This window comes from Onychostruthus taczanowskii, unplaced genomic scaffold (assembly GCF_017590055.1).
Source record: "Onychostruthus taczanowskii isolate IOZ18803 unplaced genomic scaffold, ASM1759005v1 scaffold11, whole genome shotgun sequence".
Classification (NCBI taxonomy): Eukaryota; Metazoa; Chordata; class Aves; order Passeriformes; family Passeridae; genus Onychostruthus; species Onychostruthus taczanowskii.
The window spans coordinates 14,652,956-14,671,842 of record NW_024497629.1 but is presented as its reverse complement, the minus strand read 5'-3'; the positions used below and the strand labels follow the sequence as shown (position 1 = coordinate 14,671,842).

The following is an 18,887-nucleotide window of genomic DNA, read 5'->3' as shown; positions in this document are numbered from 1 at the left end:
CAGAATCAATTGTACCAAACAGACAATTGTTGGGAGAAAACACTATCATCAAAGAAAAAAATGCAGCAACAAAGCACACAAAGAAGGAGGCTGTGAGCTCATCATGACTCCTGTTTGAAAAAACTTCATGGCTGTAAACATCATACAATTCAGTGACACTGTTGTAGGTTGAAGGAGAGGTTGAAATCGTGATGCTTCATCAACTCTTAACTTTGGACTACTAAGATATTTTTTGGTGAAAGCTGCAATTTGGACAGAAATAAGGTCTTAACATTTTCTGGAAAATGTGGTCACAAATGTGAGTTTGAACCCTTAAGACTCTTCTCTCATTCTGAAAAAGCCAGCTTTTGTGTGACTATTCATCAGAAACTGCTCTTATGCAAATAAAATTTTTGTAGGCCACCGAGAAGCAAAACTCTGCAAAAATATATTATGAAATTATTGCAAGGTACAAGTAACATCGAACTGTATAGAGGCAGTCTCTCAGTTAAACCTTCTTCTGTAATTAACATAAAATGTGCCTATAGGCACCCAGTTCTCTGCTGCTTTACCTCAGATTTCATTTTAAAGTAAATCTCTTGCCCCAAATACTCTGTCATTTCCAAGCACCTTATGGAAACCAGTGGGTAAATGGCAGCAAGGTCTGATGAGACATCAGCAGAGAACACAACTGCAGAATTACCAACTAAGGAAATGAGATTTAAAAGAACTGAAACCACATTCAATAAAAAGCTTCCTGAATCATGATGCTTCTTAAACACATTTTCATCTTTAAAATTTCACCACTTATACCCTGAAGCATAATAGGTGAGCAATGCTTTCAAAAGTGTTTACCTCTATGGAATGCGTCACAGTGCTGATTATAAAAATCTGTCCACCACATGCAGCCCAAATGGTCTCCTCCATCACAAGCAGACTTCTAACAGGTAGAACACCCAATTTAACTACCTTCTGAGGTTCTGTGTTCCATGTCCCATCTTCAATAAAAAAAAAAGAAGAAAGGTTATACACAACCAAATCTTTGCTTTAGAACAGTTCTGAAAAGTCCACTGTTTGAATTTCTGCAAGTTGACACTTCAAGCCACACTGTGATTTGTGTATGATTATTTTTAGCTTCCAGAGTAAATTTGCAAGGCTAAAATAACATTAAGGAGAAAACCAAACCTAAGAACTCATATAACTGTCAACAGAGTAAATTTTACCTAGATTAAATGATAATGCAGGAATACCACATTGCTGTTCTGATACAACTGCTTTCCCTTCCAGAGGAAATACAGTCAGAAATCCAAGGCTAACACAATTGTCTCCAACTCAGAAGGAGCTCACAGCCAACTTATTTCAAGATGAATCAATTTCTAACTAGGACAGAATCATCCTTCATGTGCACAGTCGTCAGGAAGATTTATACTGTAGGCTGTAAGGAGTGCAGTTCACTCTCTAAGAGCATTTTGATGGAATGGACCTTCCTACTACCAGATGCTTCAATTAAGATGGAAATTAAGACCCAAAAAAAGAAGAAATTAAAACCTGGTCTTGTGCCATACCTTCACTTTTCTTACTTTTCCCTCTAATTATAAAACCCACAGTGTTTTCTTCGGACTGCTTTTAGCAGTTCTAAATTAAATTATGCATGTGTATGGGGCACAGTTATTCACAGAGGTTCTGCTAAGAACTGCATGCTTCCTCCTACTGCTATGGTCACTCACAATTGCCATCTCTTTGAAACAAGGCCTAGGAGATTATTTATCCCCAAATTTAAGAACCAGCAACACAGGCTTCTTGAAACAGTTGTGGCTTTCTCTTTTATACATACAAATTGACATGTTAAGTACATCAATAATAATTTTAATGTTTTCATATTAGTCTGTATATTTTAAGTGCTCACTGAATATAGCCTCAAAGATGACATTTCTATACATTATGATTTATTAATAATAAAAAGATCTGCTAAAAGTAACTGGGTTTTACCCTGAGATAAAATATTTCAAAAAGCTCCATTTCTTCTTCATTGAAAAACCTTCTTCCTGCACAAGCTGCAGAAAAGTTTACTTTTCTGACACTGGTTTCAACTCAGTAACCACTTAAATTTTGATTGATGAGACCAAAGTAAACACATCTTTAGGCAGACACTTAAGCACAATTTTTTTCCTTTTCCCTCCTGAAAACAAGTGCATCTTCTATTATTTGCTTAGGGAACAGGGGTACAAAATTTCCTGCTTCACCAATCACAGTAGCAACAACAATAATGAGAAGCCTCAGTTCTGGAGTACTTCTCAAAATTTCTGTCATCTGTGAGATACAACCTTCGCTGAGTCATTCTCAGGATGTGGCTCTCTTCTGAAAGCATCTTTGTAGAAGTGACATTTAGTTTTAGGTTGTCAAAATAATTTTCATTATTTTAGTTTGCATTGAGAAGAGTGCTTCCAGTTATTAGCCTGCAAACTCTCCCAGTAATGTCAGAGTCACTCCGTGTTCTCTCTGACTCATACATACTATTAGTAATAAACAAACTTCTGGAAAAGTTTCCATTCTTTAGCAACCACATTACCCACAAATTCAATTCCAAACTGGAGGCTGTCCATACTCTATGATTGCTGTAAGCACTGCAGGCAGTGCAGAGTCTTCAGAGAGTGAAGCTGCACACGTGTGTCACAATTTTCATTGTGCAAGGGATGCTGACTACAGAAGTTTAACAACTATCTGTACATGGCACCATTCTTAGGGATAAACCCAGCATAATTCTGGTACATTCTTCCTGTCTTTTCTGAAGGATAAGGACTATGAGTTTGGGCAAAGAGCAGATATGCTGAGCAAAAAGCTATCTTTTCTAGTTATATTTTCACACTGGAAAAACAATTAATATAAAACAAAAGTCACAGAACTTGACAAGTCTTTCTCTTAAATACATTCAAGGTATACATTAATTTATATATAAAGCATAGCTGATACTGAAACAACAGGAAAATAAGGATTTTCAGGATCTCAACTGTGATTCATTGCCATTTTGCTTAAATTAAATTTCAAACATCTAATGTGTTTCTTTTTTTCATAAATCTGGACCTTTGTGCCCTGAAGTTCCATGTAACTCCTCAGATGACTAAGCATTAAGTCTTACTAATAATCTCCATGTAACGATCTCCAATGTAAGAAGCTGATTTAAATACTATCAATGTTATAAATACCATCTGAGCAATGAATATCTGATTCAACACATATGCCTAAAAAAACTCAGTTCTCACAAAACCATTTTCTGTGGGGTGTGTGTTAACACAGTAATTGACAGTCCAGTTTAAGAGTTCCATAGGATTGGGCATACAAAGAAGGTGAGATAGAGGCTTCATGTCTTTCATGTTACCACAATTTCTTGAAAAAATATGTCTGAAATCCCACTTGATGTATCAGCCCAGGAAAGATCCAAAGCTATCACTCTACCCTATGACACTAGTCATGTGATAAGGCTATACTCTGGTGCTTTCTTATTTCCTCCTGCAAAAACTTCTAGATCAGACAGCATCTGAGATGAGGGGGAAAATGGGTAGGGGGACACTCTCTGGTCTAGTAATTAGAACAGTATTCAAAGGATGTGTCAGCTGTGTCCTGGACCCTGCTTCAGTGAATGATTCATTAATTATACAAAGTGGAATGGCACCAGGACAAATTAAGCCCTGTGCATCTCCTTTCATTTTGTGGCAGCCAGGGAAATCTCTTGAGAGTGGAAAGTATGGGTTAAAATCCACTCAAGCAAGGCAAGGGATTAAGCCTGATAATCCAACATACTTCTGTAAATGCTTTAACCACAGGCTGCTGACTAAAAGTAAGATCACGAATTCATTTTGCTGACCAAGAATTTTTATCACCCATTTCCAAAATTACTTAGCAAGTCTGTGTCTAGCTCACAAGTGGTTTAACACTATCAAAATCACACTTAAAAGAAAACTTAATACTCTTCCTCCCTCTCTCTCCAGATCTCAGCAGACCCTGTTCAATACCTGCCTGCACAGACTTCATATTTGACACTGGCTGTTTCATGTTATCTGTCTGGTCCAATGTCCATTGCTTCTAAAATCTAAGGGAAAAGAAGCATTATCTCAATCTGCCTTGTGTAAACACCTGCAGATTCAAGACGTGCTTATGTAAGTAGTTTCAACAACTCGCACTATCCAGGTACTCAAAATTAGTCACAGCACTTGCAAAAAAGATAAGGAATAGCTTCGTTTGATGCTATAAAATCCTTTGTTAGTTACTGATTAAAATAGGTTTATTTTTTCCTGGCAAAAGAGAAAAGAAGCAAGAAATAGAAGCCAAGATAAAACTTTTGCCAACAGAATATCAAGGTGTACTATATGAATTGCAGGTACAGCTGTTTGTAGGAAAGATGTGTCTACAAAATCTGAGAACAGGGTCAAAGATAGAAATGAATCCAGGGGCTTCTGGAAATTAGCTGTCATATATTTATGTTGTATATAGGATGTCTGATATTTGCATATTAGACAAGTATTTTAGAAAAATAGAAGATGGATTTTTTTAAATACTAATAGATCTGTGTTATGTCACTGTGTTGTGCCACAATTTTTTATACTCTTTTTAACTTATATTTCTCCAGAAGTTACATGCCATAGTTTATACACCAGTGTTGAACAGTATCTTGCAATGCATATATCAGGCTGTTTAGCTGCATCAAAGTAAGGTCTCTCATGCTCATAATATATTTCCAAGAATTCAGTGTAAAAGGGCATTATTTCCATTTGTGCATTTTGCTATTCGTCTTGTGATTTTTTTATGAATTTGAAAAATTAGTTATCTCCCTATCTGATTAAATTTGAGTGAATATAAGAAGTTTTAAAACAATGTCCATTTTATAGGAAAAGATTTAAAACCATGTTCATTTTATCCTTCTGTGGATTGTTTCCAGAAAACCCAATGAAGGAAGTAAAATTATTTCACAATAATTTATAGGAATAGGCTTCCTATTATTAATTTGTAAATATTTTAAATATTTAGTACTTTTAAAAATTGTAATTAGTTGGTTCACTCAGGTCTTCATGTGAGATAACCTATTAACATATAGTTCATTTCCTCAGAAACTCTTTTCAAAGTTTGCAGTAGTCTTCCCTTCCTTTATATTTTCAGTCAAGCTGAACCCAGCAAGCGTTTTTGTTGACAGCTTCCTCTCTTGCTTAGCAGCACTATTGATGCCTTCAACAGAGCTGCCAACCCAGCCCTGGGAACAGCAGGTCTTGGTTAATTAGTGCACTGGAGCACAAACATTTTTTCCATCACATGGTACATAACCCAGCACTGTGGTGGAGTAAAATGGTACCTACAGAAGTCAAAAGTTTAGCACATTCCTTATAATTTGAAAATAAGATGAGACACTCAGGCCTGCTCTTCTAAACAATTTGTAACTAGGAATGTCCTACACTGTGCATGCATACTCAATTTTTCTCCCACATGCATCAAATTCTTCAAGCCAAACAGCTGACAGAGCTCTTCCTACAGTTATACAGGGGGTGGTGCTGAGGTCCTGGCATGAGATACACAAATAAGACTGAAAGCAGTGTCAACATATTTCTGGTGATGAGTATAATGTGACACTCCAAATGGAGTATTTTATCTCCATTTCAGTATCACTGCTCTAGTCCTCTCCCTAACAGCTAAATACCACTGTTTATTTTTCACAGCAATACCTCTCACAATGTCTACTTGAAGTGGCAATCACATGCCAGAAATCCACTCTTCAGACAAGCTAGAGCAATACATGGATCCACTCAAGCTCTGACTTTGACATCAGCATTTTACATTCCACATATTCTTCCTTTCTTCCATTTCTCGGAGGACACAAGGGCCTTACCAAATCCATCAAGGTACCTCACCAGTCAACTGACTTGCTACCCCTTCACTGTTATAACGGTTTCCCTTACTCGTGTGTTTCCTTTCAGGTTTTTTTTTCCATTTTCCTTTATATTAATCCTCGGAAAATGCTCCATTGATTAGTGTCACAAAGCCTCTATGGACTTCCTCTATGGGAAGTAATCAAAACTTCTGACCAACTTCAGTGCTCCCTAAGTTCTTACCAGTGAAGTCTCTTCTGTTCTGTGCATGGCCAAAATTGCCTCAGCTATTATTTCACTGGACCAAACTCTTAATGAACTACTTAAATATTAATTATTCTACTTTCTGCCACAACAATTCTGAGTTTTTATTTTCTTTTTCCTGTTTCTCTCCTGTACTCTTTACAGGACTTTATGAAAAGGAAATGTACATCAATGTCCAGCAGAAAGGAAGCTGGAACTGACTACAGTGTATCAGGAACAATACACCTATATTATATAAAGATTGTGATTTCCCTTTCCTAAGATACTTTTGTGAATGGAAGTCAAACACGCGCTGACCTTTTTTGCCATTACATCACTCAGAAAACACATCTGCTGGGCTGTCTGCAATCACCACAAAGGGGTTTTGTTATGTTTTTTAAACAAAGACAGTACAACACACTTTTCCCTTAACCTCTTCTAAGCATGTTTTTCATGGAAATATTAACTCAGCCAGAGGCAAACACTAAAGGCAGAATTTTTCAGACTGATAACTGTGCAAAAGAGAAATTTTGCAATCTGCACCACTCCCTTTCCTATACAGAACAGAATTTAATTTACTAGCTGTCTCACAGTTCCCAAAATAAGTCTTCACACACACATAAAATTAAGGATTAGTGAGGATAATTATCAGGGGTACTGTTTTTACAATTAACATATAAGCTGACCTGCATCCTAGTGTTCTGTGATATTTTCACAAATCACCATGTTAGCTCACATTTAAGAGCCAAGTAGATTTTATGGTATCAGCACCTCAAGACTTTTCTTTCCATTTGTGTTCAAATACATTAAATTATGTCTTTTAAAGTACTTAAAAATACGTAAAATACTAAAAAGTACTTAAGTACTTTTTACCTCATATGTGAAAGTATATGGATACAGAGGTATCTCAGTAAAATATGACTACCCTCCAGAAAGGAAGTTGTGCACCTCCTACTGTCCCACTAAAATGGCATTTGCTCCTTAGTTTACTGTACAGACTTCTCAGTTTCCATTTTTTACTACTTCAAGACAAGATTTTCTGCAGCCAGAGCACTCTGGATGCTGTTGATCTGACATAGTTCTCTAGTGAAGAAAGTCAGAAGAAAGCACTTGCTCTTTGTAAACAAACATCATGTATATATATATATATATATACACTGACCTCTCTGAGAACAACTGGAGAAATTAGAGCTATTTGGGTAAATGACAAAAATGACACAAATCATGGGTCTCTGACTACATAGAGTAAGGCATTGAGCTTCAGTGGCTGAACTGATCCACACAGTTGCTGCCCAGGGAGGAAGACAAAAGGACCTCAACTCTGTCACAGACTGTGAGATAGATTTTCATCCTAGAAGAAAGGTTATCCTGTCTCATTCACGGAATCCTGTAACAACCATTTTTTTCCCGTGCATCTCACAGCACTTGTCCTCCTCAGGCTTCAAATCAAGATGCAATGCAGTGATATATTTCACATTCACTTTTAAATCTTTACTTGATCTCTTTTATGATGGCAGACCAAAACCCAAGCTGAAGTGGCTGAAAAGTAACCTCCTCTGCAGAACAGAAGGCAGCCCTGATGAATTGTACAAAGCTCCTCAGAGGTTGCATTCCCCCTCCCTCCCATTTCACTGCTTGGATTCCTTTGTTTGGTAAATAGGTCAGTGCTCATAAAAACACCCCTCCAGGGCTGAGTGCCTCACATAACCACAGCAGCCAACATAAGGAAGATGGATGTTAACATGGCAGCAGCTCAATCACACAACTTCCATGGACCATGGAGAACTGAAATAAGCCACACTGACCAAGCAGTAAGGAGAGGGACTACAAGATTAACTGACAAGAGTCAGAAAAATGTAATTATTTCCCAACTCAAAATTCCAGTGATCATGACTCAGACTGTGACAGGCTCTATGAACACCTCACTGCCCAAAAACTGTGTCTTCAGAAGAAGACAAACAGGGGATCCTGGTCAATGCAACAACCTTGATCCCATAACCAGACTGTAATGCACTCTGGTTAACAGCTCTGCCCCACCTTTAACATTCTCTGTAGATATGCAACCCATGAATCCTTTCTTAGCTATACTGCCAAGGATGTCAGTTGTGTTTTTGAAGTGGTCTTTTCTGGAAGAAGTTGAGTGATAGTAATTGCAGTCTTAAAACAGCTTAAATACACCAACACCTTTCAGAGAAGATGACAGATTCACTTTAATACCCCTCCCAGGTATGTAGAGAAACTGAAATACCAAAAATATTATTAATCTAGGCTCCAGACCTCATTCCTGTAGCACAAAAGCAAAGTAAAAAAATGCTATTCAGTGATAAAAACCAATGTTTTAAAGGGAACTGAAATTTAATGCCTGGCTTTGGATCAGAGACAACAGCTTAACAGGAAACCTACTGGGTTGAAGACAACAACTGGACAAAGGAAGTTTCTTTCCCAGCACTTTTTCCTAGATCCTTTGTTGCTTGGGGAAAAAAAAAAAGGCATCCTGTACCTTTCCCAAACAAAATCTTTATATGATCTAATAGTGAACACATAATTTGTTCCAAGATTACAGATACTGATTTGGTTCCTCAGTTAGAGACTGGTAGGATTTAGTAGCCAAGGTGCAGTGCCACACAAATGCAGATGAACTGTTCACAGGGCCCACCTCATTAGAGAAGCATGACAACCACCATTACTGCAGCTCACACAAACAAGGCAGGTCTCTGCTGGCTCTCTGCTTTGCAAGGTTAGGAGTCTCTGTGCTAACATTTCACTTAAAACATTAAGGTTTCAAACTCTGAGCAAAGCCTCACTGATTTTGAACTGAATCGCTATATATATGCAATACTGCAGGGAAGTTAGTGAGATGTACTGGAAGCACCTGAACCAGCTCTGGAAAAGACAGCTGTGGTTCAGAAAAACTGCCTGGGATTCTCCTTTATTCAAATATTTTAGCCAACTATTTAGCTAGATACAAAACAACCAACTGTGATACTAATAGAAAAAGGAGGCCTACCATAAAATACATGAACTGCACACATAGGAAAGACTTATCCCATCTGTATAGTAAAAATGGAATGAAATATACAGAAAATCTCTACCAACAGGGGATTTCTGCATTTCATAAACACCAATACTTGGTAGTTGAGAGAAATAAGCACTGTGCCATGTAAAATACTGTGTACTGTTGTTAGCACATAAATTTCTGGACTTTTGCAACACTGAAGACTTCAGGGTTCGAGCGAAGGGGGAAAATCAATTGTCATATGCATGTATGGTAAAAGTGGGAACAGTATCAAAGTTCCTACTATCCTTCAAAAAGAGACAAGTCTCTTCAGACATACCGGAAAGAGCAGAAATCCCAGTTCAGCAGTTTTGCAAAGAATTTTCAGAAAATACATTAGTGGAAAATTACTTCTGCCAAAATACACTGACATGTCAGTTCCTCAGGATGCCATCAAATCATATCACTATGCAGCATTACCTTCTGCTTTTGTGTAGATTGAGACGTTTCCATTTACCAAGCCAGCAAACAAGTACTGAGACCTGTATGTTAAGCTCATAACAGTTGATTTTTCAGGAGTGAAGAAGTGTTGAAGTCGAATTTTCTTTGAGCCTTGGCAACTTTTGTAAATAGAAATGCTATAGAAAGAAGCAAGAAGAAACAGACTGTGAAATTCTGCTTTACATAGTTCTTGCTAGAATATGCAAAAGAGAAGTTTAAAATAAAATATTGGGGGAAAGAGGATTTTCTCCTTCAATTCTTGACACCCCAGAATGTCTGTGTAGACAACTTGTAATTACTTAACATTGACATATGACAACACATTCATATTATCCTGTCTGCAGAAACAGTTATTCAAAAAAGAGACATAATAAAAATTCTGCTTAAAGTCCTTATTATGAGTCTATCTAAAACTTTAATTAGTTAAAAAAATATATATTACGTGGAAAACTAGGGAGAAGAAAAGAAAAACTCACTACCAGACATCACTTACACTTAAAATTTCCACAATTCCTATTGATTGTTACACTGGGTATGGTAAGAATATTTTTAAATCTGGAGTTAAATCACTAATTTCTAGAATGGCATTTTCCTTGGAAAATTTTGATCTCCTTCATTTATACTGGTTACAAACACCTCCAAAAATCACATGTATTTACACACTTATGGCCTCACTAACAAGATCTGTTTACTAACTGACCTGTAAGTTTAGAACATGTAGCCTTGTTCTACAACACTACAAATCAAGGGATGGCTCAGTAGGCCATCAGTCCAGAGGCAGCAAAGTAATTAATGTCAATAGTAAACAGCAATTTTTTTTTTTCATGTGACAAATCCTGCATAATATGACAGGGCAGAAGATTAATGGACTCCTCTTTGCCATTTGAAAATTGTCCAATACCTGAAGATTACCTTGTAATGTAACAAAAGTAGTATTTATATTTTTCAGATATGATGAACTAATCCTCTTTCATCAAAAAGATGCCCTGCTTTAATTTCAAATACCACACGGTGTAATTTTAAATAATGTAGAGTCCATTTTATCCTTTATTTAAGTGGAAAGGATACCTTGAGGTCACGGGATAACACCTGGATACTTTATAAAAAAGTAACATTTTCTTGGAAGTATCTCACACAATTTTTCTATAGAATAGCAAATTTAATCAATAAATCATACACATGACACCAAAACCAAGAATCACCTTCCTTCTTCCATGCCAAGGCAAATAGTGGGCACATTAGAAGTTTTTGCAAGAACGTTTTCAGAGTCTGGAGCTTTATTTTGCTCTTTCAGCTTCTCCTCCTCTGGTATGTAGACCATGCAGAGAATCCGTGATTCTACATTGAAGCACTCAATAACCTTGGGGCTGGAGCTTTGAAACGAGACTATTGCAACCTGGCCCATCTGATTTGTACAACTGCCAATCTGAAATGAAAAAAAGAAAATTAAAAAAAAGCACAAGAGACCATGACTGATACCTGTCTCCAGGAAGATCAACAAGTACAAGAAGGAATGACTGGAATGTTAACTGAAGAGTGCATCTCAAGTTATATGTGCCAATATGAATTTTCATGCATAAGAGAGCAATTTTCAGACATAAGAGAATAATTCAGCACAAATACAAGATATATCAAAATATTATACATACAAACTTGCCTTCTACACTCACAAAAAATGTTTTTAAAGCAGGAATAATATTATGGCTTATTCTGATATCTGACTCAAATATGTATACATTTGTATAATGCAATTACTGTAAGTATCTGTGCAACATGCTACTTTAATAACTGGTGTTCTAATTGTCTCAAGTTCTTTAAAACCAGGTAAAATGGCTGAGGCCTGTCCTTTGCACAGTAACAGGTCTACGAAGAAATGCTCTGTCTCAAAAGAAAGAGTCTGGTAAACTTGCTGATACAGAAACCTAAATTTCTCCCTGATCCAGAACTAAGTATCATGAACATGTCCATAAACTTGCACATTTTAGGGATCAGGGAGCAGTAAAAAAATCTACCCAAGCACAGTACATATTTTTGTATAGTAACTCTTTCTGTTTATACAAAATAAAATAGTAAAGAAAAAGAATATTTTGTAGCAGCAGAAAGATTTAATTAGCATGTTTTTGCAACTACTGTTTACAAATGGCAAAGACAAAAGGAAATTATATAGGGTGCCTTGAAAAAGACCACTAAGAAAAGCTATTTCTAACTTTTAATTTGCAAGGGTTCCCTTAAAATTTCAGTATTGTAGTAACTAGAAAAGCTCCTGAAATCATTAGCTTGCCTTTTTTTTTTTTTTAAGAACATCTCCTATCCACCTCATTTTCTTCTGCTGGAATATCAGCATATCTGGGGTCGTAGCAATATGCAGAATAAGTTATTTTCCTATGCAGATTTAAACAGATTATTTTTGGCTAAAACATTCCTGAAATATGAAAACAGAGAGTAGGACAATGTAAACTCACAGATTATTTTTGGCTAAAACATTCCTGAAATATGAAAACAGAGAGCAGGACAATGTAAACTCATATATATGGGTTTTAGTAGCAATTGTTACAAATTGCTACTAAACAATAGTAGTAGAATAAGTTATTTTCCTATGCAGATTTAAACAGATTATTTTTGGCTAAAACATTCCTGAAATATGAAAACAGAGAGCAGGACAATGTAAACTCATATATATGGGTTTTAGTAGCAATTGTTACAAATTAGCACATAACTCCCTTCTGAATGTGCTCAGCACTTTGGAATTCATTCTGTGCTGCACAAACTACACACACTTAACTACAGACACCCTACAGAGACCAGCAAGATCACATGACAAATTAGTAGCTAATCCTTTATCTTTAAACAAATAAACAAAGAGAAAAAAATCAACCCAACATTTCTTTCATACCTACATATTATCAAGAGTCACAAAAAGCAATGGAAAGAAACAGAAGACAACCACTTTCAGATTTTCCTTTGGATGAAGTGTAAAGGTGACACTTACCCAAAGAAAACCATGTTCCACAGCACAGGAATCTGACTCTGTTTCTCCAGCAAGGTATGGCTCAGGATTATAAGCAGCACATTCAACCTTCAAGGAGAGTAAAAAGGGAGCTGTTATCACTAAAAAAAAAAAAAAAAAAAAAAAAGCCTCTTTCTGTCTATTTTAGTTTGTAATTAACTGAAGCATTTAAGGATATCAAAGAATCTTGTAAGGCAAGAAGTCAGTTTAGTTCACCCAGCTCCCCTGGGCAGGGTCAGCTGCACAGATATTGCTCCTGACACATTCCTCATCCACCCCTGCAGACCTTCACGGCTGAAGACTACAAATTCTCTTTTGCTGATCTGCTCAAATGCTTCATGACTTTTATTAAGTTTTTTCATCTTCCCAACCTGACACCATCCCTGATATAATCATTTCCCTGTTACTTCTCATCTCAGTCACCAGGTACTTACTTCTCTTTCTCTGCAGTGTCCTTTTGCATAAAAATCATGACCCTGCCTGAGACACCTCTTCACTAGGCTAAATTAACATTATCATTTAATTACCTATACTTTTTTTAAGAATTATTTTTTTAAATTTTTTGTTTTTAAACTTTAAACTTTTTAAACTTATTATTGCCACTTTTTCAACTGACATTTCTCCAGCAGATGTATCAGCCTCACGTGTGTATTTGAGGGCACAGAGTTTTCTCACCAAACACACTATTCTAGCAGAGCTGGTAGCAGCACTACACCATTATTATATCTTCAGAAGCCTGTTTCTACACATCTCATTCGTTACTACTCTTTGTAACAATATTACATTCCTAACCAATCCTCACCTTTCCGGTCTATCAAAAATTACTTTAACAGACCAACTAAACCACCTCTTCAACCTGGATTTAGGAAACTCCTAATTTCTCAGTGAGCATACCATGTGTCTGTCCTGCTGACTGTCATCCTTTTCATCTTTCTTCCCCCTTCCCAAAAGACTTCTCCAGGTGCCTTGGTCATTCTGAATGTTAATACTATCATTCTTCAGACTTCAACTCCCTTCCAATCTCATGTCATCATGTTACTGTCAGTATATTAATAACAATACTCATGATTTTATCATGCAGGCCATTTAAAAAAAAATGAAAGCAACACCAGACTCAAGGTCTATATTTAAAATCCATCCCAACTCTGAACATGAATCAAGCATCAAGAATCCAAAAAAACCCATTTTTATGGCCAGTCATGGTTTTCTAATTTCCTAATATCCACGGCAGTTTCCTAAAACTTATATAAACACTTCAAAATATATAAAAGCAATTCATAACTGTGTAGAGAATAAAAAGGTTTCTAATGAGGTGTGATACTACATTTTTAAACAAGATTCTCTAGAATTCAAACCAATGTTCTCATCTTGGACATCAATGTCCCTGTGATTATATTGTAGTACTAGCAAAAACTCAGTTAGTATTAACTCCCCATAGCCTAGCAACATCACCTCCCAACAGTGAACAATTAAAAAAAAAATAAACCAAAAACAAAACAAACAAAAAATCAAAATAAATTCAAACCAAACCAAACCCCAAACAAACAAACAAACAAAAAAAAAAACACAAAACCCACAAACAAACAAACAAAAAAACAAACCCAAACAACAACAAAACAAAAAAAAAACAACCCCAAAACAAGCTGGCAAAATTTAAGAGTTCTAAATTCCAAGTTTACTTCATTTTCCAAAGTGAAAAGAATTTTACAGTCTCCTTGAAGTCAGCAGGCATTACAAAGTGATTTGCCTTAGTAGAAAAAAATATTATTTATTCAGCAAAGCAATTCAGTATATACAGATAAAAATTTGAAATCAATAGATGAAAAAAGAGGAAGAAAAAGAGCTTCCATGCCTGTCTTAGCATGTCTCATTTAACACATGCTGAAGCTATCTACTTGAAGTGATTTACAGTAGCTGTGACAACGAAGTATATCACTAGTGAAAAATAAGACAGTCTGCATGTTGGATATTTCCCAGGCTCCTTCTTACACCTTGTGTCACTTTGCATCTTAGTCAAAAGCGATGCTTTTTCCATAGTTAAACCCCGGCAGTTTAGCTCCAAGTCTTGACACAAGCCCAGGACGTAAACCTGCTCTGGTGGCTCCCTCCACCACTGGGCAGGCTGAGCAGGACACAGAGCCAACAAACAGGAAAAGCCAAGCAGAGGTTCTCTTCCCACCCTGAGCTGGGGCTGGAGAGCCAAATTGCAGCTGAGACTGCAGTAATACTTAAGTAATATTTTCTAGTAATATCAAGGATTTGGCAGACCAGGAATGACACCTGGGCTCACACCCACATTGCTTTAAGGAGCTGCAAAAGTGGCAAAGTTAGCCCAGGGCTGAGGCCAGTGTTGTCACACACTGCTGTCCTGAGGTGACCAAGGCAAAGATCTCAGCCAACTATAAAGGTGACAAACTTCCCTTTCCTTTCAAAATAAGAAGACTCTGCTCTAACTTGATTACAAGAGTTGAGCCTGGGTCTTCACGGATCCTGGCACTCATTTTCAGGATTTACAAATGCCTGGGCTCTACGGAAATACATACATGATTTAAGTTTCTGAAAAAAATTTAAAATAGCTGGTTATTTCACCAGTGGTGACTTTAGAAAGTAAACCTCAGAAAAAGCTGTTTAAGTAAGACAAGCATGATTGGTTGTATGGGAAATCAGAGAGTTTCAGTAAATTTGACTGCTCTGGAAACCAGTATCATAGGAATAGATTGTCTTAGCACCATTACGTATTTCTACTGCATTTTGAACCACCAATCATCTTCCCCCAACATCCACTTTGTACGCTCACATTTGAAGTGAAGCTGTCAGCTGAGCGTCCCTCCTGTGCAGGCTGTTCTAGTGGTGAGGGTCTGCAGACTCACCTCTTTAAGCAGCACCCATGCAATGACATTAACTTAACTTTGGGATTCTATCCACACATACACAATTTCATTTCCATTACTCTTTTTGCACAAGGCTTACTGACTGCTGGTCAATAAGAAATCCTATTGGTACACTGGAAAAACCGCATCCAGCACTCTTCCCTTTCATCTGTTGGTTTGGTATTGTACTTATTTTCATCATCAAAGTCAGTAGTTTATTATTAATAAGGCTTCAAATGGACACATTGCTTTAAGAAGTAAACCATTAAGACATGTCTATATAATGGCTATATAATTGTTCAGAATATGACATTTTACATAAGAGTCCACAAAACATCATTTTTAAAAAAATATTTTAAAAATATTATTCTCTGTGCACTGATAAAAATCAGATATTTGAGGAGGATTTAGCATAGCTACACCAGGAAAGGACAGCTTTCATGGAGATCAGATTCCTGCTCTTGCAAGCTTTAGGTTACTTCTAAGCCCCAAACACACACTTGGAAATCTCAAGATTAACTAAAAATTCCCAAGAGTTCTTTTTACACTGAGTGATTCATTTACATATGAAAGTGAATGTCATACTATGTAAAAATAAACATTATGCTCCTTAGTGCCTCAAAGATTGCAGTATTTTGCATTCCTGTGACTCTTCTGGACCTTTAATTGCCAATGGTCTTAAAACAAAGTAGCCACTCAAGAGAACTAACAGATGTGAACTAATAGATGTATTTACAATATGGTATTCTTTAGAAATTATATCACACAAGAAAACCTAATTGTAATCTCTTATCAAAATTCCATTCACCTTGAACTCCTGTTGCTTGGCCACCATCACTGGCATGTGTCTAACAAGGAGAGGATGTTTTTCCTTTTTGATTTGGTTCCCATCATCTTCTATGCAGAACCAACCTAACAAGTTATCCTCTGCTGTAATGGAAAGAACAAATAATAAACACTCCACAGTCCTCTCACTGAATAATCACTTCCACCTTTCCACAGGAACAGAAAAGAATTCTGTCAGGACAAGGCAATACAGATTAGGCTGTTCTTATGCCACAGATGCATAAATGACAACACCAAACTGAGCAAAAATTCAACTGAGTAGATTACATACATACTGATAATGCAAAAAAAGAACATCTTACGTTAGCAAAATGTTAAGGGTAGTCTCTTAATGATCTTGTAAATTGAATATTGAAAGAGGAAAAGACACATCAAACCTCTCCTCAAGACTCTAGGAAATCTGTTTGTTGAACAGTATTTCTCTGCCTGTTTAAGAAACATCACCACCAACTGCCAGTTATCATAATTAAAAGGATCCTCCTGCTGGAATGATGGAAACACCCATTCTCTCTTCTTTTTTGTTACTTTGCTTGTCTTCTGTGAGACATCACAAAAGCACTCTATTTTGACCATGTGCTGGTGAAACTTGCTTTCAAGCAAGTTAATGTTTCTCAACGTAGGCACTGAAAAGTCCAAGTATCTTTGGAAACCTATCCCCTTGTGCAAACACAGGAAAAAATACCACAAGACAGCATACTTTTTATTGTTCTGACTTAGAGACTATATGTATTGATTTAGACGCAACAATTAGTAATGAATACCAGACTTCATTAAAATACTGTTGAAAATATATTATTTCATAATGAGTGCCCTGTTTTATCTATAATGCTATTACTTTGTAGTGATACACAATCACTGCTATTTACTGTATTGCAATTTTAAACATCTACAGACAATTTTAACCCAAAAAGGAAAATCATTCTCAAAAATATATATATATATATATATTACACTTTATATTGAGAGCTATTTTAACTTGTTAGGAAATTTGAGTAAGTAGGAATTACCAAGGGCTAGTTTAGCCATTTGTAAATTGTTGATCCAAGACTGTTTGATGGCAGGAGTAAATGTATTGAACACAGCTGTAAAGAAAGTTGGCCGCCCAGACCTGCAGTACAGAAAAAAAACAAAAAAAAAAACCAAACAAAAAGCCACTATAAATGCGATGGGTATGAATACAGCCATTGCTAAAAATTAAGAGCAAAATGAAATTTCATTATTTTCTAATACTTAGACAAAGACTCAGCTCTGATTTCAGTGTGCAGGCTATGATATGCCACATGTCCATCTTCCTATATTTTACACAAAATGATATGAGAGGAACTGGAGAAGGAATACAACAGTGACTGTTATTAGACGCCACAGCCAGGGTTCCTCTCTTGCTTCTTGCATCCAGAACACTGGGCTGAGGAACAGGAGCAAAGCTACAGAGCTGTTCTGGAACATTAAAGCTGGGCTGAGGAACAGGAGAAAAGCTGCAGTGCTGCTCTGGAACATTAAAGCTGCCAGCATTATAGCCTAAGAGCAAAACTCAGGGGCTTACTATGGAAACAGAAGGGAGGGAAGAGCTACAGATTCCCAAATTCTCACTAGTACATATACCTATACACTAGTATCTATACCTAATACACAAACCAATTTAGAAAATTTTGTAATCAAGATTTCCACTGACTTGTCCTGTTTTCCTGGGAGTTGCAGCTGAATCCTACAGCGATCTGCTGCTCTAATTTCATCTTCTTTTTTCAAAATCAGTTTTTGTAAACCTGAGGTCCAGTCATGGGCTACAGATTGGTTTAAATTCTGAAAAAATAAAAAAAAAATAGGATTCAACACCAGCCTAGCTGCAAACAGGATAATAACGTGATTCCTGCATATAACAAACAATGAAACACGGGCTTCAATTAGCAGCCTAGCTGCAAACAGGATAATAACGTGATTCCTGCATATAACGGAATCACGTTATTATCGTAATAATGAAACATTATGAAATGAAACACGGGCTTCAATTAGACTACATTTCCACCATGGATCATTTAGCCATACTTGTAAACACAGTTTGAGCCAAAACGTTTACAGAGGCATCATGAAAGATGTGTGGTCTAAATCTGTTTAAGATGCTGAAACAATAACTGCAAGGTGAGCGTTCTGTTGCAGACAGTGAAAGCTCACCTGAATGTACAAAGCATCGAGACTAACAAATACACAGAGGTACACACACTTTCCACCATCAGAATTCTATGACAACTTAAGTGTTTTTCAAAAATCAAGAAGCTAACCTCATTCCTCTAAATAAATTCTTTTAATGATCTTACATACATCTACCCTGAAACAATGACTGAATTTTAAGTTTGCAAAGCGTAGTTGGCTCTGACTGTCAGTGCAGGCAGAAAGATTTTTTTATATGGTGATGGGTGGATGTCTTTTGGTATATCTGTGCTATACATATTCCCAATTATGCAGATGAAATTCACCTTCTAATACTTGTGAAGCTTTTTCCAAAAGCACTCTTTCCATAAACTTCATTCTGAGTATATATTTTCACAAAATTCTATGTTTTATTTAATACCTTTACTCTGAAGCCAAGATATGTCATA

The 18,887-nt window shown here is 36.5% G+C and overlaps 1 protein-coding gene across 5 annotated transcripts in view; it reads right to left on the bottom strand.

The window, feature by feature from the left end:
• Positions 1 to 18,887, bottom strand: part of ARHGEF10 (Rho guanine nucleotide exchange factor 10) — a 106,712-nt gene that overhangs the window by 15,499 nt on the left and 72,326 nt on the right. For 4 of the 5 annotated variants that reach the window (XM_041420554.1, XM_041420579.1, XM_041420590.1 and 1 more), the window contains 7 exons: positions 17,966 to 18,093; positions 17,301 to 17,401; positions 16,256 to 16,377; positions 12,560 to 12,646; positions 10,773 to 10,996; positions 9,550 to 9,707; positions 835 to 977 (listed from right to left, as the gene is read on the bottom strand). In XM_041420554.1, the coding sequence (XP_041276488.1) occupies positions 835 to 977; positions 9,550 to 9,707; positions 10,773 to 10,996; positions 12,560 to 12,646; positions 16,256 to 16,377; positions 17,301 to 17,401; positions 17,966 to 18,093 (963 nt within the window). The remainder of the gene's footprint in view (positions 1 to 834; positions 978 to 9,549; positions 9,708 to 10,772; positions 10,997 to 12,559; positions 12,647 to 16,255; positions 16,378 to 17,300; positions 17,402 to 17,965; positions 18,094 to 18,887) is intronic. The other variant, XM_041420569.1, reaches the window with a different exon arrangement.